The 25,839-nt window shown below is 37.4% G+C and overlaps 2 protein-coding genes across 3 annotated transcripts; both read left to right on the top strand.

Annotated features, from left to right (window-relative positions):
- Positions 1 to 801: 801 nt before the first annotated feature.
- Positions 802 to 2,176, top strand: LOC149196593 (uncharacterized). The gene has a single exon (XM_089403766.1). The coding sequence runs from the start codon at positions 833 to 835 to the stop codon at positions 1,865 to 1,867; it is 1,035 nt and encodes a 344-aa protein (XP_089259892.1). The 5' UTR covers positions 802 to 832; the 3' UTR covers positions 1,868 to 2,176.
- A 6,180-nt stretch (positions 2,177 to 8,356) lies between these two features.
- On the top strand, positions 8,357 to 24,880 carry LOC149196592 (small ribosomal subunit protein eS30z/eS30y/eS30x). 2 transcript variants are annotated; one of them, XM_089405580.1, is made up of 4 exons: positions 8,357 to 8,629; positions 8,709 to 8,846; positions 24,542 to 24,596; positions 24,686 to 24,880. In XM_089405580.1, exons 1-3 carry the CDS (start codon positions 8,626 to 8,628, stop codon positions 24,586 to 24,588), a joined length of 189 nt encoding a protein of 62 aa, XP_089261706.1. In that variant the 5' UTR covers positions 8,357 to 8,625; the 3' UTR covers positions 24,589 to 24,596; positions 24,686 to 24,880. The 2 variants fall into 2 exon arrangements, with proteins under 2 accessions (XP_089261706.1, XP_089261705.1); XM_089405579.1 differs by having other exon boundaries at positions 8,363 to 8,629; positions 24,674 to 24,880.
- The last annotated feature ends 959 nt before the right edge of the window (positions 24,881 to 25,839 follow it).

Here is a 25,839-nt window from a genome sequence, read left to right as displayed (position 1 = left end):
TGGACTAGTGTGGCCAAGATTACGTGGACTCGTGTGGCCAAGACTACATGTGATCCTTTGAGGGGTTAGATGCTTCCAGATAGTAATTTGTCAAGCCAAAGGTTAAATGTGTAGTCATGTCAAGACTCACACCACTTTACAAACAAAAAAATGAAATAATTATTTTTCCAATAATAAAATTAATGGTCCTGTTTAATTATTCTGTTTTGAAGTTTTTGATAGAAATCCGGTCAATTTTGTTTTTGTCCAATATTGATCTTTGTTGTTTAAAATGGATTTTTGATTGCATACATAAATTCAACACCATAAAAAACTTTTTTAACACTCAAAAAGCTCACAACTCAAACTTATAATTCTAGCCAATCCTTACCAAATTCTAAGAAATGGAAGCAGAAAATATACTTCAAAAAACCTTTAAAAAAAAATTCTATAACATATAAATTACTACCAAATTAATTACTAAATAAAGGTGTTTTATAGGGTTTTTTTGGTTCAAAAATTCATGCAAAAGCTCAGTCCTGAAAACCTTTCAAAATGGAGTTGTCTTTAGTGGGAAAGAATGGAGCTAATCCATCCAAATCTGGGCCGTAAGTAAATTTGAAATCATGAAAACAGTAATATTCCAGATTTGACTTCCAACAAAGTAAATCTGAAATCATTACAGCAGTAATATTCCAGATTTGACTTCGAAAACCCCCCTTTGGGGCAGTTGACCTTAAAATATTATTTTTTATTTACAGGTGACCGTTGGAGAGAAGCGCGCTCACCTAATTCAATTCTATGGAGAACTGTTGTTATTTAGACCTTTCAACTCCATTCTGTCCTCCCTTCCATGGCAGGAGTTTTTAATTGCTGTTATTGCCATTGCCCTAATATGGATCTGTCAAAAATGTCTGCAGCAGGCAAAATACAGCTTGAAGATGAACGCCCTCGGGATATTGAGCCCCAATATTCCGAGGTGGAACTGACACCATCCAAATCAAAGCGTAAACGAGCAGGACAGTCCGACTATGAAAGTGAGCAGAAGAAGCTGAGAAAGTGGCAGGTAACAATAAGGCTTACAGACTGGAAGCACTGCCTGAAAAAACAGAGCCCACAAATCCTCAAGAGGTGTATCAGGGATGTAGTTCCAGATTGGCTTCGGGGTGTCGTTTGGCGATACGTTTCAGGGGGGCGGGAACTTTTTTTAGCAAACCCTGGAATTTACCAACTCCTCCTGTCCACTGAAACTTCTGATTCATTAGAGAAGCTTATCGTGAAAGACATTCATCGCACCTTGCCCTCACAAGAATTATTTCAAATGATAGACGGGCCCGGACAGAGATCTCTGCACAATTTGTTGAAGGCCTACTCTGTGTATGACAGCGATGTGGGGTATACACAGGGGATGAATTTCATAGCGGGCATGATTCTGCTTCACATGAATGAGGAGGAAGAGGCCTTTTGGGTAATGGTGGCTCTGCTCAAGGGCGCTGTGAATATGCCAATGCGAGGTTTGTATTTGGAAGGCCTGCCTCTGTTACACCAATATCTGTTTGAGTTTGAAGTTCTGGTGAATCAAGAGCTGCCTGAGCTGGGTAGGCATTTTCAGAAGCAAATGATCACGCCCTGTATGTATGCCAGCGGGTGGTTTATGACTGTTTTTTCGGCAGATTTGCCTCTGCCATTGGCTGTCAGGATTTGGGACATTTTGATCTATGAGGGCGCGCAGAAAACTGTTTTGCAAGTGGGTTTGGAGCTGCTCAGAAACTTTGAAGATGATCTGTTGAAATTGCCCTTCGAGGGCCTGCTACAGTTCCTGCGACGCTTGCCTGAGCAGAGTTTGGATCCTGACATCATACTGCTGCCAATGGTGAAAGTACCTTGATCAGACGCAGGGAAAAGCCCAATTCTGGTTAACAGCAAGCTTTTTTTTAATTCTTTTTAGTTCATATTCAATAACACCTGTAAACCAGGTCCAAGTGCTCTGTAGTTCATAGTCCAGTTAACCTAAGTATTGTAAACATAGTAGAGCTATATGGTATTTTTGCCAGTGTCTGAAGGCCGAGAACCCAGCGCAATCTAAATTCTTGATTTCTGTCTGCAAGCCAAATGAAAACCCCAAGTGTACCGCTTGAATTTATGGTGGATTTTGGAATAAATTGACCTGGATCAATGAGTTACTGTTAAGACAATAGAATAATTGAAGCAATTTTTGGGTTTTATTGATATGTTCAACAAATTGGTAAGGTCCATCTTCCTGGGCTGCTTACTTCTTGCAATTTTCAATAGAAAACCCCACTCTGTGCACGAAGATGATTAAGATTGTCTGGTTTTTTTAAGATTGTGTGATGAATGGGTCTGGGTGTTTTAAGATCATGGTGTTAATGGATCTGGTCAGTTTAGGATTATGTTATTAATGGTTCTGGTTAGTTTTAAGATCATGGTATTAATGGCGTGTTTAGTTTGGATTGTGTTATTAATGGGGCTGGCTAGTTTTAAGATCACGGTATTACTAGATCTGCTTAGTTTAGGATTAATGGGTCTGGTTAGTTTTAGGACATTGTTTCTGGTATTTAAAAATAAGGGCTCATTAGTTTTAGGATACTGATTTTGTTATTAAATGTGTCCTATGCCTATAGAAGATTTGAGAATTCTCATAGTAATATGTTCTACATCCCTAACCCTAAATAGAACTATAATCCCTAACCCTAATAGAACTGTAATACTACTGCTCTGGCAAACATTTTCAAGTGATCATCACACAGTCCCCAAAAGGTTTTTGGATACACTGTATCCGCAAACTCTGTATAAGTATTCTCTGTTTTAATCCAAAAAGTTTTTAGATGCGTTGGATTCTCAAGCTCTGTATAAGTATTCTCCTTTTTAATAAATCCGATTATGAGTGAAATATAATTATAGTTGGGTTTAAATTTATTTTATATTTTAAATTTATATGGGATCATAGAGTAGTTGGTGATAGGGTGTTTTCTTAAAACATTGTAGGATTAAGAAGTTATCTAGAAGTAGTAAGCATAAATCCGGTTTACAAGTTTTTTCAAATCACAAATTAATCTTACAGATTTAAGAACAAATTACCAAAATAATAATAATAATAATAATAATTTTAAATATAATTTGATGTATATTTTTACATAAATCTAATCATGAGCATGTGTTGATGTGGGTCACGTAGAATGGTGCCTAATATTTTTGACAACTTAAATGTATAAGCTTTTTCAAATCACAAATTAATGTTATAAATCTAAGAACAAATTAACAAAATAATAATAATTTTAAATATAAATTAATATATATATTTTTTGAGCTTATATGTTCTAATGTGTCTTGTTTTGTTTTTAGTCAAATTATATTAAGCAATATTAAAAAAATTATAATTATTAATAAACCTTCTTACTTGATCAAATTATTAAATTAAATTAGAAAATTATGATTCTAATTAATAATTAAATCAACCTAGATCCATCTCAACACCAAATCTATCAAGGGTTGAGAGGAATCAAATCTTGGGGGTATCTCTTCGGGGGCAAACCTTTGTGAGAGTGAAAAGTGTTTTGACCTCTCTTGGCGCTTGGTAGAGGAATCAAATCTCTTGAGTTGCAAACCTTTTTTAGAGTGAAAAGGTGTTTTGACCTCTCTTGGTGCTTGGTAGAGGAATCAAATCTCTTGAGTTGCAAACCTCTTTTAGAGTGAAAATAGATTTGACCTCTCTTGGTACTTGTTAGATCCAGAGTTAAGATGGATCTACAGAGATTTGACCTCTCTCAGTGCTTGGTGGATCTAGAGTTAAGATGGATCTAGGCTCGTTTGCTCCTAGAGGCACTCTTCAGCGTAGTATGGAAGAGATGTTGTAATGTCCTATCGAGACACTCTTCAATTTAGTATGGAAGAGATGTTGTAATGTCCTATGTTGTCCTATACTGTTAAATATTTTGACTGGATCAAATAACATAAAAATAAAATAAAGTTAAGAAAAAATAAAATAATAATTATTAATATTAATATTAATAATTATAATTATTAATAAAACATTTTGACTTGGTCAAATTAAATAATAATAATAATAATTAATTAAATTATAGTTAATTTGAAAACTCTCATTCGAGGAATCCAAGGAACATGCCTCCACCCAAGTTGTCAAGGGAATCCAGAGAAAACCATCTCCACCCTCCAGTCTTACAGGGAATCCAAAGACTATTGTCCTCACCTGAGAGATATTCTTCCACCTCCCAATGCTCAACAAAATGATTTTTGTTCCGATAACAACACAAATTTCTATGCTCCTTTTCCTTCCTGCACTATGGCTTTTTCTTCCTCTATAGCACAATCATTTCTTCTCTATCGTCTTCCTTGGAGTTTCTTCTCTTTTTCTTGTTCAACAATGCTCTCTTGCATTCTTGATTTTTCTCTATATAAGATTGGTCCCTTCTCAATGTGTGAGAAAGAAAATGCCCTTCCAGAATGTTATCCACATTATCGTGTGTTCCTGTAATACCCGTCACTCCAGTTCCTTCTTTGTAAGTCCTCCACTAGTGGGTTGCAACCATTTCAGTTGCGTGGGCAGACACTCTTGTCACTTGTCCTTGAACTTGACCACGATGGTTTTGTTCTTGAGTGTGGTGCCAACACTTCCCTGTCATTTCCTATTGGTTGACTTCAACTGTCTCAGCTGCCAATGCAACCCATCATCCATAAATTTTGTCCTTTCTGCCATGTGAATTTATCCAAGGCAAACATGGTTCTTTTTTTCCTCTTGCCCGACTCCATTAACTGATGTGGTTAGCCCAATTTAAAGCATATATGCCAACCTTTCATGGCTTTCATGTAACAAGTCAAACTTCCTTCAAATCCCAAGCAATCTCCTTCCTCAAACTCTAGAATGTGTGTCCCTTTCTCTCAGCCATTTTTAATTTTATAGTTAGATAACTACAAGGAATAATTTATAATGTTTACAAGGGGAATTAACCCATATGGGATGTCACAAGTGCAAACACCATCTTCGATGGAGATTTTATTCACAAGTCCTCGATATTTATTCCACTATTTGTGCCACAATTTTTTATAGATGATTGTTCCACATTTGAGCTTTAGCATATTACAATGGATATCTTCAACATTATGATGTTGGTCTATTTTGGATGTACTACATCTGCCCCCCTCTCTCTCAAAGACATCAAATGCCATTCTTCAAACTTCCACTAACTAGCTTGTTTTATTGGATCTTTTTTCTATTGCTTTACCAAATGTCGCATTTACAAATGCAGGACACTAAATTGGTGTGGGGGATATGCCATTGAGGGTAGATGATATGTCTATTATATGATCTATGTTAAACATTAAGTGGGCAAGCTGTGATGTAATTCCTTCACATTAAGTTCCCTTACTTTGACTAAAGGTGGACTTTAAGAATGGTATAATCCTTACATGTAGACATGATCAACTTATATAATATAATTAATGTATTTGTCTAATGCCAATTTTTCTTTTTATTTTAATGCAAAGTTGCAGTTAATGTTGATCTAGTCAACTTGTATCTGACTCCATAACCCCTCTCGGGAGGGTGCCTCGCCTCTTGAGTTGTGTGCAAATACGCATTCAAGAGTGATTTGTAATTCATAATCTCATGTTCTTCTCAATTATTCTTTACTGTGTGACACGATCTCTTTCATAATATGTTTTAAGTCTATAATGGACACATTCTTTGCATTTTTATTGGTGTGATCTTTGTGCCCTTTCTCTAGCACTTGTATAGATTAGCTCCATTGTCATCATTTGGTATTATCTTGGTTGTCATTGGCACATTTCTCTATGGTAGCTTTGCTATATTATCCATTTATTTTTAGGTTTGCTAGTGGTTCCATTTGATCCTTCTCCTCTCATGTATTTCACTGCTCAACCTCCTAGGGAAGAAGGATCAACAATGAAAGAATCCCCAATCAATGATATAGAGGAGGAGAAAGTTGAAGGCATCGTAGACTTTGAGGAATTGGTCATACCCTATGATGACATGTTGGAGAAATGGACATAGGTAAAGAACTAAAAGTACCCTTGCCATGTGTTTGACTTATACAATTTGAAATTGTCATAAGAAAATGTACTAGTATATGTATTTGGTGCAATGAAGGCAAATTGTTAGGACCTACTATCTCAAATGATGGTGCAAGCATTGATCTAAAGAGTTTCTAATGTCCAAAGTTTTGGAACTCCTACCTCCAAGGAAGTTGTTTAGTGTTTATGATTAATTTTTTTGTTTTTATAGATTTGTCCCTATTTTTTTCCAAATAGTTAGGCCTTTACATCCACCACTAAGAAGAGATACATCTTTCCATTGGGATCAAAGTGCTCAAGAGGCCCCTTTTAGTGCATTAGGAAAGCCATTACCTTTGCCCCCGACATTGTCCAACCCAATTTTGCAAGATTTTTTCACCCAATGTAGGTTTTAACCCCGTACATAAATTACTTGCATACAAATTCTTAAACATAGAAAATAAACAATGCGAGAGCATAACACATAAAACACATATACACATAAATTTTCCCCTGGATCCCAAAACCGGGACTACTAGCTTGATTTTTCATTATGTTCCTTTCAATGTTACAATACATATTTATACATGTCAAAGCATCCAATACCATGGATCAAAAACCATCGCGTCCAAAACCATGTGGGAAAATCATGCACAAAACCATAGGTAGGTCTGCCCAACCTAATATAGGGTCTAAAACTAAAATTTTCCAGGGCAGCGTAGAGGGAGGCTACCCGCACCCCTCAAACCCCCTGTGACCCCCCCGCTACGCAATCGGTGCAACGAAAGAGGGGGGGGGGGACTCCGCCCCCTCTCTAACCCCTCGATTAACTACGTGGGCTAGTCATGGAAAGAATATAACACAACCCAACATATACATCCACAGTAAGAAGAGATACATCTTTCCATTCGGATCAAAGTGCTCAAGAGGCCCCTTTTAGTGCATTAGGAAAGCCATTACCTTTGCCCCCGACATTGTCCAACCCAATTTTGCAAGCTTTTTTCATAGTCACATTGATGCTACATATTTAGTTATTTCAATCATCCTTGTGTAGCATGACATTGAAAACTCTGAAAGCCCTTTGCCTTTACGAGTCAAAATTAGATTGAAAATGAAGTTAAATACTCTTTGATAAAAAAACATACTTACAAGAATTTATCCAGACATTTTAGGTAAATTTAAAACTATAAGAAGGAAATTTAAACTTATTACTTAGGTTATTACCTCCCCATTCAAAGAGGGAATGTGAGACATAAGAAAGAAACTCCACATTAAAGTGTAATAAACCAACCTATCAACACATCACCTTAAAAGTAATGTGTTTTGACAAATCAGCATAATCACTATCCTAATAGACCAACTATTACTTTACCAATGCCATACACAAAGTAATGAAAATTCTCTTAACATTTTGTAACCTACTTTACTTAATATATAAAATTAAATATCATATAAAATCAATACAAATAATTATTTTTTATAAAATAAATAAATTTAGATAAAATTAAATATCATATATAATCAATACAAATAATCATTTTTCATAAAATAAATAAATTTTAAATATTAAAATAATATTAAAAAATTTATAATAAAAATCTAAAATACATTATTTATAGATATCTAATGATAAAAAAAATGAAGATGCAATAATAATAAAAAAGAAATTTCCACGTATGAGTAAAATTCAAAGAGAATTCCATTTGTGAGTAATTCAAATGTCTTAAATCTAGTTGGTACCATGAAAACAACCCAAATGCTGCTATGTTTATGTGGGCAATAAGTGCAACATATATATAGTTTAGTTTATTTGTAATTATTTTAGTTAAGTCAGTTTTCATAAGGAGTCCAGAGCAAAGAGCAATGTAATAGTTTATTTGTAATTATTTTAGTTAAGTCAATTTTCATAAGGAGTCTAGAGCAATGTAACTATAAATGGTATAATTTTTTTTTGGCACATTTCTCTTTTTAACAGAGCTATGTCTAGTAGTTATCATAGTTATGTGAAAAAATTGTAGTATAATTTTTTTTGGCACATCTCTCTTAAACACTATGATAGTTATGTGAAAAAATTGTAGTATAATTTTTTTGGCACATTTCTCTTAAACACTCTTTTTAAGATATGTTTAATAGTTATCTGGAAAAATTTATTTCAAAATCTGTTACTCTGTATTTTTTTCGTTCCAAATAAATAACAAACAAAAAATAAGTACTGTGGAAAAAATAAAAATATATAAAAAAAAGCACTGAAAATATATATCTATATATCTATCTTAGAACAACCATTTATCTATCTTAGAACAACCATTTTTATTGTACTTATAGAAATCCTGGGAGAGAGCCTTATTTATCGTTGATTAGGGTTTTTGCTATTTTTTATAGGGTTTGTACAACCATCCTTATTGTACTTGTCATAATTTATCGTTGATTAGGGTTTTGTCTGATCTATTTCTCTTCCGCAATTTTCTACAGGGTTGTGTTTTTTTACAGTGTTACCTCTGCGAGCTTTCATTTGTCCATATCGATTCCTTTACATAAATTCAGACGCACCACGATATTCCTTTGATTCAGTAGCTCCTGCAACGTTACTGTATCACAATGAGTAAGTTTAGATCTTCTAATATCACCTCATTTATTGTTTTCATAAAAAATCTTAAGTCAAGGGGTTTTGGTTTTTGCAGGTAAGGTTCATGGTTCCCTTGCCCGAGCGGGGAAAGTGAGAGGGCAGACGCCCAAGGTGGCCAAACAAGACAAGAAGAAGAAGCCTAGAGGCCGCGCCCACAAGCGAATGCAATACAACCGCCGGTTTGTTACCGCAGGTAAGTCTTTTTTCTGATCGATTTTCTCTCGTTCTTCGGCTATTTTTTATAGGGTTTGTTGTGTCTTTTTGACAGTGTGTTGCCTCTGCGAGGTTTTGTTTCCTCATATCGAGATGCACCACGATATTCCTTTCATTCAGCAGCTCCTGCAACGTAACTTTGTTTTGACTTGGCAATAGCGTTACGAGTCAAAGCACAGTGATTTATGTAATCAGAAACAGAGTATACCCAGTCCAAACAGGGCATACACTGAGTAGTTGCCTTAGGGTTCTACGATTTGGATAGCTCATACAGCAAAATTTTGTTTAGGGAGCCTCTGTTACTCGATTTGCTTGATCTGACCTGTACACTAGCTAAAAAGAGTACATTGCCCTTCAATACGATTTAAAACTTGCCATGCATCCAACCCTTAGACTGCATACTGGCTAAAAGGAGAACATTGACCTTCAATACGATTTAAAACTTGACATGCACCCAAACCCTTGCATACCTGTCTTGATTTAATAGTCTCCTAAGCTTATTTTGAGCCCGTAAAATAATCAATTAGAAAAAAAAAATGCACACGAAACATGAAACTGATTCACACAAGTAGACACAGTATTTTATCTGGTAAAATCCTCACAACGTGTCAAAGAAACCTCCATGGGGCAAGGAACTGGAATTCTCATTATTCAAGGTCAACAATGACTCTTCAACAATACAACAAGCCTCTTGGGCAACAACATTTTATACAAAGGCACCATTACAGAATTGCATGAACACTAAAACAAGGCTTACTGAGGTAAATTGCATTTACAATGTCTTTTAATTGTTGTCATTATAATGATTTCCACATTGACAACAATTTTGCTAATCCATTGCCCAAGCCCGTTTATCATTTATTTGCAAGCCAAGAGAAGCCAAACACCATCGCAACTTCTTTAACAAAACTGGTTTTGTGAACATGTATACACAATACTTCTGTTTTTGGGCTTTTTTGAGAGCTACATTGCTGCCATCAATTACTTGTCCTACAAAATGGTATTTTACATCAATATGTTTAGTCCATAGTTTTAAAACTCCGACTCTGAAACGGTAATGACTCAACCGGCTCGATTTCAATGACTCGGTCGTTGTAAAAAATACATTAAATATTTATTTTTTTATAAAAAAACATAATTTTAAAGATTTTAAACATAATTTTAAAGATTTTCATTCATGTTTCCAAAGACACAACATTATAATATAGATGGAAGACAACATATGATCAAAGTAGGCTCATGAACCAATCCATTATATCAAAATGGTACCCAATGGAAATACATTGTCATACATGATCAAAGACTCAAAACAAAAAAAACATAACCAAGGAGGCTAGAAATGGCCTCTATAACAAAAGTAAACTATGACCAGACTCCAGTACTAGTACTACAGCTACTGGCTAGTAGCTACTACCAGAGGAGCCAAGATCGTGTCGATCAATCTCTGGATCATCATCAGAGTTAGATACGGGGCCCCATGGCTCCTCCTCCTCATCATCATCTCCAACTGCAGCTGTAGAAGTGGTACCACTAGCAGGCTGTGCAACTGCAACAGATGCAAGCTGAGATAGAGTAGATATGCGGCTACGCTTCTGTCGTGGCTGAGCAGAGGGAGCACCTACAACTTGAGTCCTTGCTGGCTGTGAGACTGAGGCTGGTGGATTGGGATCTGCATTCAACTGAACAACATGTTCAAGTTCAACTGATGTGTCAATATCTAAATCTAAATCAAGATCCTCATCAGGATCAAACTCTGCTGGACGACTCTCCACTACCCAATCTGATGTTGGATCAATGTCTTCCAACACAATGGGATCTGAATCAGGTCTTTTGTTCAACAAATGGTTTCGTTTGAGTCGGAGGTTGTATTGGACATAAACTAGATCATTTAACCGTTTTTTATCCAAATGGTTTCTCTTCTTTGTGTTACTTGGGAGTAGGAGCGAAAACGGGAGCGGGAGCGACATTTTCAGAAGCTCTTGGTTTGGGAGCGAATCCCAGAGGAGTTCGACAACCAATGTCACTAACATCAAGGTACATAGAGGGTTTGGTGCTCTTGATTAAATACGAGTTCCATACCCTAATACATGACAAAATTCAATGGAAACATTGCAATCCTCCAATCCTGAAATCCTAAAAAACTGATAAGTTTGCTGGATTTTGAATGAAATCTAAAATTCTACTTTCTCCATATGAAATCCAATGAGGCCGAAACCACTCTCAAACATCCTGAGTCATTTCATGGTAATGTTAAAAATTTAAGTAAAAGGATGAAAATGAAGATTAAGGAGAATGTCACTTTTACTTTAAGAATTTAACATTACCATGAAATTTGAATAGCATATCAATAGTAGAGAGCATTTGAGTGTGTTAAATAGTGTTTGGGAGGGGGAAATGGACCCCAAATAACATTTAACTAGTTCATAAAACACATTGGAGTTCAAACCAATCAACAAACACTTCAAAATGTCATTAAAAAAATGTCAAATCGCTGTTTTGATGGGGTTAGAGGCCACTGGTTATGACTCGGCCGAGTCAATACAGAAACGGCCGAGTTGGCCGAGTCAGCCATGACTCGGCCTACTGAACCATTTCTTCCACCGAGTCACATTTTTGGGCAATGAAACAGATCAACTCGGCCGTTTCCATTTCGAATTGGCTGAATTTTAAAACTATGGTTTAGTCTTGTTGTGATAAGTTGGATTATTAGATAAGTGAATAGCACTTTGATTGTCACAGTATATAAACATTCACTTTATCTTGTATCCTTCCAAGCTCACCTAACAGACCGTTCAACCAGATTGCCTCTTTACAGACATGTGAAGCAGCTATATATTATGTCTCAATCATGGACAAAGCAATTGTTTCTTGAAGCTCTGACATTCGACTAATTGCTGCACCTACAAGAGTAAAGACAGATCCTGTAGTAGATCTCCTCTTGCCCAAGTCATCAACATAATCGGAATCAACATATCCACAGATTGATTCTCTACAACCATTAAAGACAATGACCATTTTTGCCTCTCAAATACCGAAGCACCCATTTCATTGCTTGTCAATGTTATTTTCCTAGATTTTCCATGAACTTGTTGACAACTCGAACTGCATGTGAAATGTTAGGTTTTGTAGATACCATCACATACATTAAGTTGCCTACTACATATACATATGGTACACGAGACATATACCTCTTTTCTTCATCAATACTAGGTATTAAACCTGAAGAAATTTTAAAATGGGAAGGTAAAGGAACATTAACAGGTTTCACATTGTTCATACCAAACTTTGCAAGTATTTTCTCCACATACTTATGATGTGATAACCAAAACTTTCCATTTTTCCTATCTCTGTGTATCTCCATGCTCGAGATCTGTTTTGATGCTCCAAGATCCTTCATATCAAATGTCCTTGAAAGTTGAGCATTTAACATGTTGATCTCTTCCATGCTTTTTCTTCCAATAAACATATCGTCAACATACAAAACCAAGATAATGAATATGCCATTGAGATCTTTAAAATACACATAATGATCAAATTCTCTTCTAGTGAAGTTCTGGCTCACCACGAAGGAGTCAAACTTCTTCTACCATTGCTTGCGTGATTGTCTCAGGCCATACAATGATTTCTTGAGCTGTCCAAACTAATCTCTTGTTGCGGCCTTGTAAACAAATTCTCTAACTGTTCCATATAGATCTCCTCATCCAAATATCCATGAAGAAAAGTTGTTTTAACTTCTAGCTGTTCTAACTCAAGGTCAAGTAATGTAGTTAGTTAGTGCTAACACGATACGAATAGAAACATGTTTTATGACTGGTAAAAAAATCTCATGAAATTTAATTGTTAAAATTGGCAACTAGGGCCAAACTTCATGTGGCTCATCTTATTAATGGCAGCAAATATTTTTCTTGGATCCCTCTCATCGAGAGGTGTAGGATTGATCTAAAGATCACCTGATTCCGATAAGTATTCATGGAGATATGAATTTATTTGTGCTATGGGACATTTCGTCAAGGTCGACCAGCAACCAAATAAATCCCACTTGTGATCAATGTTTTAGTAGAAATAAAGGTGCCTTGAAAGTCATTTGGACACACATCCTCTTGGTGATCTCTTCCTCTCCACTTGTCTTTGGGTTTTGGTGGGAGGAGAGATCTAAAGAGGATACGCTGCCCTAGATATTAAAGCTATCATGGAGGAGATTTAAACGCAGTGAAGGAAGCCTACCTATACGCATCTCTATGGAGAGCCCTATGCAGCCCTATGGAGAGCCCTACGCAGCCCTATACACAGCTCTATGGAGAGCCCTACGCAACCCTATACGCAGCTCTATGGAGAGCCCTACGCTGACCTATTCACAACTCTATGAAAAGCCTTATGCTGCCCTATACACAGCCCTATGGAGAGCCCTACGTTGCCCTATGCACAACCCTATGGAGAGCCTTATGCTGCCCTATACATAGCTCTATGGAGAGCCCTATGCTGCCCTATACACAACCCTATGGAGAAGCTCTATGCTGCCCTAACCGCAGTTCTCCAGGTGATATAAAAATGACTATTCAAGCATGCCCCAGTCACAACCATGGAGGAAGGAAGGTTTGAAAGTGGCTTGTATGACATGGAGAAGAGTGATGAAGGGTATACGTTGAAGTCTATCCAATAAGGCAACATATGTTAGGATTGTGTTGATAATAGTACAGCCACTTGGATGGAGAAAACAATGATTATACATTAATGTAGAATGATGTTGCAAGCAACAGATATATTGCAGCAGCATGTTGATGAATGTTGCAGCATGATGGGTACAACGATGAAGTGTATCATAGCATAATGAGGGGCAGTACAATGGTGAGGTACATCAATATGATATAGCAAGTTCATAGTGCTGCTAGTATAACACATTGGGACAACATCATGATACTTAGTGCAGTGAGTACTATTAGCATGCAAGGGAATGTAAGCATGCTAGGGAGAATAAGCATGCTCGAGACAACAAGCTAGCTAGTTGCAACAAACACACAGGTCAGTGATTGAACATGGTGTAGCAATGGCACATGATGTAGTACAATGATGGGTACCGTCATGATTGATGAAGCATGATGAGATGCAGAGTTGTGATGATGGGTGCAGCACGGTGAGGTGCAACATGATGACGAGATGCAACACGATGATAGGTGAAGGAGTCGCCTTGGAGAATTAGTTGAAGCAACATGTCTTCAGTTGATCTCATGTATCATCTTTTTAGAGATGATCTATGCTCTCATCTAGATAAGTCAAAGTGTTGACTTCAGTTGTAAATGTACTATCTCTCTCTCTCTCTCTGCTAAACTATTGAAGAACATATAAGGAGAATTGATCAAAGGTTTTCCCACATTGGGGTTTGTCCCTAACTAGCGCCACATCTTGTGTCCTCTTGTCTTGGCTTGTCTTCCGCGATTTATGTTTATGTTCTATCTGCAGTTTACTTTAATGCTGATGTGATTTCTAATCTGGCAAAGATATTGAGCTAACTATGAAAATTTAAATAAATTGCTCTAAGCATAGAACATACCTAAACTTAACATGGTAGCAGAGTTGAGGTGAAGACAAAACCCAAGCAAGAGTGAAAGAGCAATCACTGAAGACAGTTGGAAAAGGACAAAAGGATCAGTGGATTCCTAACCCTATACAAATTCACGAAGGGTGGAATCGAAGCAGAGAATATTATTAGAATAGCGCAGCGGAAGCCTCTGATGGCCTACCTAAAGATCACTTCATTGGGAAGTCCGGATCTAAGGGTGGAAGGAAAGGCAGATGCCTTGGTTGCAATAAGTTCGGCCATTATGCGAAGGAATGTCCGAATGGTAGGGACAAATCACTTGATGATGATAATAATCATTCTAGGGACATCTTCAATGATCAGAGAAATGATAGGTAATGCAGGTCATTAAGGAAATAACCGACTCTTCAGAGAAAGCAAGGGACCCCAGGTATGAAGAATCAATTGTTGTTTTTGATAAGGTAAAGAAGCGTCATCTTGTATTGGCCCTCTCCTTTAGATTCTTTGGGAATCTGGCTTATTGATTGTAGTGCTTCAAGGCACCTCATCGGATAGAAGGGTGCTCTCACTAATTTGGTAGAGATGGAAACAACTGTGGGATTATACTTGGAGTTGATGCCACCTATCCCGGAAAGGGTGTAGGGAATGTTACCCCTCAATTGAATGTGGGTAACTCGATTCATTTACACGAATCTCTTTTATGTACTTGATCACAAGAAGAACTTGGTGTCCATTTCAGTAATGGAAGTCAAAAGGTTTCAGGGTGGCATTCATCAATGGAAAGGTACGTGTTTGGAAATAGATTTTTCAACGATGCTTTTATCTTTGAGTTCAAGGTTGGCAGGAAGTCCATTGGGGACCATGTCAGTTGACACATAACACTAGAGGTCTGTAAGTCAGATGATGACAGGGATGCCTGAATCCAAAAGGAGCATGAAGGTACATGTCTGAGATGTACGAAGGGAAAATCTTACAAGGGGACCATTCCCCTCATGTAGCAGGTCCACAGGTTTGGAACAACTCGAGGGGTTTGAGATTCATGATTGGGAATCTCATGTGTGCAGGTGGAAGAAAGCCCTCTATGGCTTGAAGCAGATCACCCCGGGTTTGATATGAGAGGATTGATAGCTGTCAGATGAAGCTGAGATTCACTAAGAGTGAAGTCGATCCAAACCATTGTTTAAAGGTTGTGGATGATAGACCTCTCATACCGGCACCTTCTGAGGACGACCTATTTCAGGCATGTGCATACCCTCTCACTTGTAGAAGTAAGAGGGAGTTGGATTCCGGATGTGGAATGGTAAATTGCAAACCCGTGACTACCTCGAGGATCTTAACTTTCAGAAGTTATATGGTGACGATGCTGGACCAGATTTGGGAAATGTCTCTGAGTTTCATAAACTCATTTGCATTGATGTTCTTGGTGAACTTTCGTTCGAACATATGTTTTGCAGTTAGCATGGTGAGCTCATATTTGGTTGAGCCTCACTGGATTAGTGCCAAGAATCTTTTGAGATATCTTCGGGGCACAATCTCTCATGGATTGAGATACATTGCCGGAAATATGAAGCTGCATGATTTTTTGAATGTTGACTGGGCAGGCAGTGTGGAGGATCATTAGAGCACTCTTCAATGCTGGTTCTCTTTGGGTTCTACTTTGATATCATGGACGAGTAGGAAGTTGAAGTCGATTGTTATAAGCAATGCCGAGATCGAATACATAGCTACGAGTATGATGTCGCATGAAGCTGCTTGGTTGTGGAAGCTCTTCAGTGAGCTGTTTGTACATATGATGAATACCACTGTGATCCTTTGTGACAACCAGGGGGATTTGATTGTTGAGGAATCCTGTATTTGATGATTGCTCCAGCAGATAGACATCAGATGCTACCTTATCTGGGATATGGTAAGTCGATGAGCGAGGAGACTCCATCGCATTGAAACTGATGTACAGGTTGCAAACATTTTTTCAAAGCCTCGGGGAAAGGTCAAATCAGTGACTTTCTCGAACGACTTGGAGTCGTTGAGAAACCTTCTTATAAGGGTCCTGCATGTTGCATGCATTGAGCTCTGGGGGTTTGGGGTACTTACTGGAGCGACATATGACCATAGGGCGACTCACCCTCCCCTAGTGGTGTGCTATGTACAGGGTGAAAGGTTCAACCTTCCCCTGTGAAACCCTGTGGCGACTTTGGGACATGATGATTAGTTCTCTTGTGGGCCAGGATGATTAGTTCTCCTGTGGCAGCTGTTGGACAGGATGATTCGTTCTCTTGTGGGACAGGATGATTAGTTCTCGTGTCAAGGTATCCTACCCATGCACTCTGGGATTCATGGGAAGGTCAAATCAATGACTTTCCTGAATGACGGAGTCGTTGAGAAACCTTCTTGTAAGGTCCTGCATGTTGCATGCATTGAGCTCTGGGAGCTCTGGGGGTTTGGGTTACTTACTGGAGCGACATACGACCACAAGGCGACTCACCCTCCCCTGGTGGTGCGCTATGTACATGGTGAAAGGTTCAACCTTCCCCTGTGAGACCCCGTGGCGACTTTGGGATAGGATGATTAGTTCTCCTGTGGCGACTGTTGGACAGGATGATTTGTTCTCTTGTGGGACAGGATGATTAGTTCTCTTGTGGCGACTGTTGGACAGGATGATTCGTTCTCTTGTGGGACAGGATGATTAGTTCTCGTGTCGAGGTATCCTACCCATGCACTCTGGGACTCATGGGAAGTATCTCTCATTTGATCAATGAGCAGGGAAATGGGGTTAGGGACCATAGTAGTACTATCGATGGACACATCGTTGTATCTACTGTGCTCCCTATGCTAAGATGACCTCCATTGATCTGTGATCAATGAAACTGACCTGGGATCAGTACAAGTGGTTTGAGCCACTCTCCTGTGATATTGATTTGGGATCAATAAAACATTACTTCGAGTCAGTAAGAGATATGATACATTCTCTTCAGATGAAACTGACTTCAGGTCAGTAGAGAATGGTATGAGACATTCTCTATCAATTCTTCTTCTTCATGGTTTAGCAGAGCAGAGCAGTGCAAGGCACTGATGGCAGAGATAGTAAAATCGGACATATGTGGATCAGCAGATGGAGATCTCCCTAGTTGGGATGGAGTGTTAAAATTGGCAACTAGGGCCAAACTCCATGTGGATCATCTTATTAATGGCAGATGGTATTTTTCTTGGATCCCTCTCATCAAGAGGTGTAGGATTAATCTAAATATCATCCGATTCCGATAAGTATTCATGGAGATATGAATTTATTTATGTTATGGGACAATTCGTCAAGGTCGGCCAACAAACAAATAAACCCCACTTGTGCTCAACGTTTTAGTATAATTAGAGGTGCCTTGAAAGTCATTTGGACACACATCCTCTTGGTGATCTCTTCCTCTCCACTTGTCTTTAGGTTTTGGTGGGAGGAGAGATCTAAAGAGGATATGCTACCCTAGAGGATGCCCTAGATCCTAACGCTATCATGGAGGAGATTTTAACGCAGTGAAGGAAGTCTACCTATACACACCTCTATGGAGAGCCCTATGCTGCCCTATATGCAACCCTATGGAGAACCCTATGCTACCCTATACAACTCTATGGAGAGCCCTACTCTGCCCTATATGTAGCTCCATGGAGAGCCCTATGTTGCTTTAAGGAAGGAAGGAAGGTCTGAAAGCGGCTTGTATGACATGGAGAAGGGTGCTGAAGGGTATACCTTGAAGTCTGTCCAGCAAGGCAACATATGTTAGGACTGTGTTGATAATAGTACAATCACTTGGATGGAGAAAACAGTGATGATACATTAAAGCAACATGATGTTGCAAGCAACAGATATATTGCAGCAACATGTTGATGAATGTTGCAGCATGATGGGTACATCGATGAAGTGTATCATAGCATAATGAGGGGCAGCACAATGGTGAGGTACATCAGTATGATATAGCAAGTTCATAGTGTTGCTAGTATAACACATTGGGACAACAACATGATACTTAGTGCAACAAGTACAACTAGCATGCAAGGGACAATAAGAATGCTAGGGACAACAAGCATGCTTAGGACAACAAGCTAGCTAGGTGTAGCAAACACATAGGTCAGTATGGAAAGATGGTGCAACAATGGCACATGATGCAATACAGTGATGGGTACTGTCATGATTGATGAAGCGTGATGAGATGCAGCATTATGATGATTGGTGCAACATGGTGAGGCGGAAGTTAAGTGGAACATGATGACGAGATGCAACACGATGATAGGTGAAGGAGTCACCTTGGAGAATCAGTTGAAGCAACATGTCTTCAACTGATCTCATGTATCATCTTCCTTGAGATGATATATGCTCTCATATAGATAAGTCAAAGTGTTGACTTCAGTTGTAAATGTACTCTCTCTCTCTCTCTTTGCTGAACTATTGAAGAACGTATAAGAAGAACTGATCACGGGTTTCCCCACATTGGGGTTTGTCTCTAGCTAGCGCCACATCTTGCGTCCTCTTGTCTTGGCTTGTCTTCTGCGATTTATGATTACGTTCTATCTGCAGTTTACTTTAATGTTGATGTGATTGCTAATCTAGAAAAGATATTGAGCTAACTATGAAAATTGAAATAAATTGCTCTAAGCATAGAACAGACCTAAACCTAACATTAATACCTTCTATTTGAAAATACCTGTTTGCAACCAATCTCACTTTATATCTTCCAATATTTCCATCAACATTTCTCTTCAATTTGAAGACCCATTTACATTTGACAACACTTCTCTCCTTAGAAAGTTCTATAAGATCTTAGGTCTTGTTTTTCCCAAGGAATCTATTTTCTCGTCCATAGCTTTTTTCCATTTTTCACTATCTTCATCATCTATTGCTTCTTGATAACAAGAAGGTTCTCCATTCTCAATAATCAAAGCAACAAATGAAGCAAACCATTCATATCTTTTGGGATTTTTTTTCCCTTGTAGATCTTCTAAGAGTGGCTTGTTGCTGAACTTTTACATTTTCCGTTATCTCTTCTTCACGTTTTTCTTCAGAAGTTTCTTCTTTATTCTGACTTTTTGAAAAAGGTTGAGTCTTCAACTGAATTTGCTAATTTGACGATACTTGTTCTTGTTCAACTTTTTCAACGTCTACTTTTAAGTTTTAAAAGAGAAGATTCATGAAATGTTACGTCTCTACTAATGAAGATCTTATGCATAGAAGCATAGAAGAATCCCACAACCTGTATCCTTTCACAACATTGTCATACCCAACAAAGACATAAAATTTTGCTTTTTGGTCTAATTTAGAATGTCGATTCTTTGGAATAAGAGCATAGGCATTACACCCAAAAATGAATAATCACAAGACTGACCTAACCAAACTTCTTCAGGAATTTTGCAATCAATAGCAATTGAAGCTGATTTGTTTACCAACTAACAAGTAGTGGATACTACTTTTGTCCACAACTCATTTTGTAGATTAGCATTGATGATCATACTTCCGATTCTTTCCACAAGAGTTCCGTTCATACATTTGGCAACACCATTTTGTTGAGGAGTATAGACAATAGTTGTTTCTAACAATCCTTTCATTCTTGCAATATTGTTCAAATTCTAAAGAAGTAAATTCACCACCATTGTCAGTTCTTAAATATTTAATTATATTGTTAGTTTTCTTTTCCACCATAACTTTCAATTGTTTAAAAGCATTAACTACATCTGCCTTTATTTTTAACACATAAACTCAAACGTTCTTGGAGTAGTCATCAATAAACGCCACAAAATAAGATGCACCTCCATAAGGCACTGTAGGAGATGGTCCTCAAAGATCATAATGAACATAATCCAAAACTCCTTTACTATTATGACTATCAACTTTAAATTTTTGTCTACATTGTTTTCCATATACACAATGTTTGCAAAAATCCAAACTCAACAATTTCAAATTAGGAAGTAGTTTGCGATTCATTAGTACCTAAAGGCCCTTCTCGCTTATGTGACCCAATTGTTGATGCCATAGGTGAGTATTTTCTCCTGCCTCCTCAGATACAGTCGTTGCCTCAATGACCAAAAGTACTTCCTTTAAGTCTGTAAAGGTTTTCGATCTTCTCTGCCTTTATAACAACTAGAGCTCCCTTTGAAACTCTCAGCACTCCACCTTGACCAGTAAATTTGTAACCTTTCGAGTCCAATACTCCCAAAAAAATTAAATTCTTTTCCAATTCAGGTACATGTCTAACATCAATCAATATTCTAATCATACCATCATACATTTTAATTTTGACATTTCCCACCCAAACAGTTTGACAAGATACATTATTACTCATAAACGTAGAACTGCCATTCACAACTTGATATGAAGTGAACCAGTTTTTGTGTGGACTCATGTCATGAGAAGCGCCAGAATCTACCAACCAATCATCAAAATGCTGAGAAACATTGCACATAGATAAGACTTCATCTATCATATTTGAGAAACACTGCACATATATAAGACTTCATCAATCATACTTGACTTGACTTGACTTGATTTGCTTCCTTCTTTGGCTTTTCACCGGACTCTTGTCTTTTCCAACAATCTTTCTTGAGATGCCCTATCTTGTTGTAGAACCAACATTTGGCTTTACGCTTCTTGCCTCTTGACTTTGATATGGAAGAACTTCCTGAATTTTCTCGTCTCCTTGGACCAATCTCTAGCTACCATAGCTTGTGGCGTGGAAGCTTCAATGCTAGACTTCCTCTATACTTCTTCAGATAATAGAGCTCCCACATTGTAATCAAATTCTAGAGATTCGATTGTGCTCAAACTGATAGAAATTACAAAATGGTCCCAAGACTCGGGGAAGGAGTATAACAAAGTAATGAGTTCATCTTCTTCAAATTTTACCATCATATTAGTCAACTGGCAAATAAGGGTATTAAATGCATTTAGGTGATTTACAATTTTAGTGCCTTCATCTAGAGGCTATATAATTGCCTCTTCAAGTAAATTTTGTTTGTTAGAGACTTGGTCATTTATAAAGTTTCTAATTTACCCAACGAACTTGCTGTTGAACATTATTTGCCAGGCACAACTTGATGGTATTGAGAGCTCGGGCGTCCAATTCCTCCCATTTCAAGTTTGTCATGTCAACAAGTCTCTTTCTTACCTCATCTAATGCTTTGTGCAACTGTTGTTGCACCAACAAATCCTGTACCTTCAGTTTCCACAATGCAAAATTACTTTTATCGGTGAATTTCTCCACCTCAAATTGGCAATAGTCATTTTTGCCACTTTCCTTCTACACAGGCTCCTTTAATAATTTTATTTTTAATGACTGAGTTCTTTCAAAATTCTGCTATTGTGAGTCCTTCAACTAGGGTTTTCCCTTTTTTTAATTTTCTGAATTTTGGTTTTTTTCACTAGTATAATTTTTTTTAAGTACTGTTTCCCTTTCGGAATACCCAAGCACTTCAAACAAAAAACCTTAAAAAAAAAACTCAAACTTGAAAAAAATTCCACTAATTCTTCAGAAGCCCTACTCCAATTTTCTTGTTCACAGGAAAAATTCGAATTTTGTGGTTATTTTTAGAAATAAAACTCTGCAAGGTTCTTTTTTTTTTTTTTAATTATTTTTTAAATTACCCAGACATCGGCTAGGTTAATAAAAAAATACCGTTCCGCTCTCTCGATCTGTCTTGACTTTTCTAAAATCCCAATTCAATTTGACTCTCTGCGGTTGCCTGCACTTCTTTGGCGACTCTCTGCACCTCTTTGGCCACTCGAGCCCGTAATTTATGCTCCGAGACTCATCTGCATGCCCGTTTTGCTGCTTGGCTGCTCCTTTACTTGGTTTCACAAGTTCCAGAAAATGATTTTACAAGTTTGCGGCTCCTCTGCGGGCCCTGCTTAGTCTCGGTTGCTCCTTTGCTAGTGTTTTCTATGTGCACATTCAACTTTTACCTTGTGGCTGTTCGATTCATTTTGGTGCCTAGACAAAAAATGGCAGTGACCTTTCTCATATGACTCTTCTGGTTTCTCATGGTCAGAGGAAACTTCCACTTTCTTGCCTCTTTCATTGGTGATCAGAATTTTTTTTTATCTCAGGCCTTTCACAACCTCGTGGCTCTGATACCACTTGTTGGTATTTTGAGCCCGTAAAATTAACTAATTAGAAAAGAAAAAATGCACACGAAACAGGGAACTGATTCAGACAAATAGACACAGGAATTTCCTTGGTAAAACCCTGACATTGTGTCAAGGAAACCTCCATGGGGCAGGAGTTTGCAATTCTTATCATTCAAGGTCAGTAATGACTCTCCAACAATACAAGAAGCCCCTTGGCCACCGACATTATTTAAAGGTGCCATTACAAAAAACTGGCCATTGTTACACAACTGCTTGAATGGTAAAAGAAGGCTTATGGAGGTAAATTGCATTTACAACGTCTTTTAATTGTTGTCATTATAACACCATTTGAGTCACGTTCCATTGTATCTAGTATAACACGGCTTAGTAAAAAGGAAACAGATTTGTGATCTACTGATCTTCAACTTCAGAGTATTAGACTTGTAAATGTCTGACTCCAGGTTTAATTCAGAGATTTAGATATACATTCCAGTCAGTATACACGTAGTTGGAAGATAATAAATGTACAGTAATTCCATTGATGAACTAACCAGAATGAAGATCTCAATGCTGTCTGTACATCTCTGAATACCCCACAGAGGAAATTGTCCGGAGTATCTCCTATTTCCCCCTCTCACAAACTTTTTTTATGGAACTTTACATCTCATTTTATACAATACTACGGAGAAACCACCTGATTCCAAGTGGATGGAATCATAATCTTTATTTTAGAGAAAATCAATCATCCTTTCTGTGCATATCCAATTATCTGTTTCCAAATGCAGGAACTATTTCTGGTGCAAGTATCCATTTCCACCTATAAAACAGAACCATTTTGTTGGTGGATTTGTAGTGGATCTATGTGGATCCAGATCTGAAGTGCAGATCCATGGATCTGGTAACAGGTTTTTTTTGTAAGTAAACAAAAAATATATTGCATAAAATAAACAACAGTTCTTATTGCCATGTGTCAATTCAATTACCTGAAGGTCATTTTTTTTAGAGTTGTTTTGATCATGCATTAAGTTCGGGGAAACAAAAAGTTTAGGCACAAATCTTTTGGCATTGGGGCCCTCAGTAAGTGTTGTTTAATACATAATGCGTTGGTTTATTTTTAGAATTTTTGTCATCAAAATTAGATAAGTTCTGAACCTTTCAAAGAGAATGATCTGCTGGCCTGTTAAAGCAGTATGTTGAAATTGTTGAATGATGAATCAACATTACCCATCCAGTCTGAATTCTATTTGACCGAGTTTTCGAGGAAGTAGAATTTGATTAATCAATGGATTGTTTACTTATCTGTGTCTGAGACTGTACTGTCCCTTATTCAAATCTCCCTTCTTGATTCAGTTAGCTATTAGAATTGACACATGACCCTATCTCACAGAAAATCAATGTATTGTTTACTTATCTGTGTCTGAGACTGTACTGTCCCTTATTCAAATCTCCCTTCTTGATTCAGTTAGCTATTATAATTGACACATGACCCTATCTCACAGAAAACCCAAAATATGTGGATTTTTTTTCCAATATAAAGACTTTTCTGGTCCACCAAAAATCTGTGATGCTTGTTCTGAGTCTTGACACCTCATTTATGATTTATAAATTGTGATGTTTTATTTGTATCTTATATGTCTGTTTCAAATTGTTACATTTATCATTCTTCCAAGTTATTCTTACAGGACGTGTTTATGATCTTTTTACAAGTTTAAATGTAGAATGGTTGCTATTTCATTGTATCTTTCTACATTCTACCTTTTATGATTATCTAAAATTTTGAACAATTTGCATGCTTCTTGTAACTGTGAGTTGATTGTATGTTTTTGTATTGGGTTTTTCCCATATAATTTATAATTTCTATCGTTCTATGGGTACATCATCTGAATTTACATTTCTATCTGGAAACTATGTGTGCTGAAGCCTGAAACACATGAATGTATTGTGCAAGGAACCTGTTTCAGAACACTTGAGCTTTCAGAAAATAAAACATTGAATTACATATTGAAAATTAATTTATTGACACAAGTGCTCTACCTTGCAGTGGTTACTTTTGGAAAGAAGAGAGGGCCAAACTCCTCTGAGAAGTAAATGACTAGGTAAGCGACAGTGATTTTAATGTTTTCTTTAATGTTCTCTTGTTCCACTGTTAACACGTTTTATATTGATATTTTAGGTGCAATGGCAGGAGTGAAGTCATCCGGTTTTGAAAGTTACATCTTTTTTGGGGATGTCTTCCTTCAACTTTGGGATTTTTGTTGGTAGTTAATTTCTTATACGATCATTTACTTTTGTTGAGGTTGGAACAGGGAAGAAAATTGTTATGGAATTGTATTTTGTAAAATGTTTCTTTTTTGAATGGTAATGTGATATATTTTATGCATCTGGCTATTTATATTTTCTCATGGCACTAAAACTTATGGTCATATTTGTTTATGTTAGAATTCACTACCATCACCATCACCTTCAAAACAATTCATAAGCTATGTAATATGGAAGCATGGTTTGATAAATTTGTAGTTATGGAATGACCCTTGAATGTAGATGGAAGCCTATGGCAACACAATCTAGTCTTTTATTCTTGTTGCTAAACAAAATTGAGCATTCGTTTGAACAATTAATTATTGCTGCATATTGTATTTAAAATGTCAAATGTATTGTACCGTATTTCCCTATTTCCCTTGTACATGTTTTATTGGCCTGCTGTCACGTATGTAATAGTTGTTAACTGAATTGTAAATGAAAAGGGGAAGCTGTATGGCCCTCGCGTCAATGCAAATATAGCCCGTTGTTCTTATTGCTTGATAAACTCAAGTGTTATTTTGAATACTTGCATGTTGGTATAATGGACATTTTGAGTTACCAAGAATTTGTTGGCAATATTGTATTTAGAAAGTCAAATATAATGTTCTGTATTTTTCTGCTGCTTTTATATACACATTTTATGGGTCTGCGGTTGCATATGGGAAGCTGTAGAGAGAGTAACGGAAGGTCACTGCGAGGCTCGAGTGTTTTAGGGATTGTGTTGTTTGTAGCTGATAAGAGTTTCAGACCTTGAAGAAGATAGAAAACACTCAGATGGTGCGTGGTACTGAGGGTTCACTTCGAGGCCAGAAGGCTGTGGCTAAGTCACAAGGTTTGCTGGATTTGAAGCACGAGGTTCAAATTTAGGCAAAACTTAAATGCTTTCGTTAAGGTTCACCGAAATTTTAAACAAATTTTGACGGGCTATTCATAGAGTTATTTAAGGGTTAATTTACAAGCCCAAGCGGAGATGGAGCACCGCGCTTTCCCACAAATGCAAAATTTGCTCTATCTACTCGATGATCCCCGGCTTCTACC

This window comes from Pinus tabuliformis, chromosome 2_2 (assembly GCF_031772625.1).
Source record: "Pinus tabuliformis cultivar Carrire ecotype Pingquan chromosome 2_2, CPIR1, whole genome shotgun sequence".
Classification (NCBI taxonomy): domain Eukaryota; kingdom Viridiplantae; phylum Streptophyta; class Pinopsida; order Pinales; family Pinaceae; genus Pinus; species Pinus tabuliformis.
The sequence above is the reverse complement of the archived record's forward strand: the minus strand, read 5'-3'. Positions and strand labels throughout refer to the sequence as shown.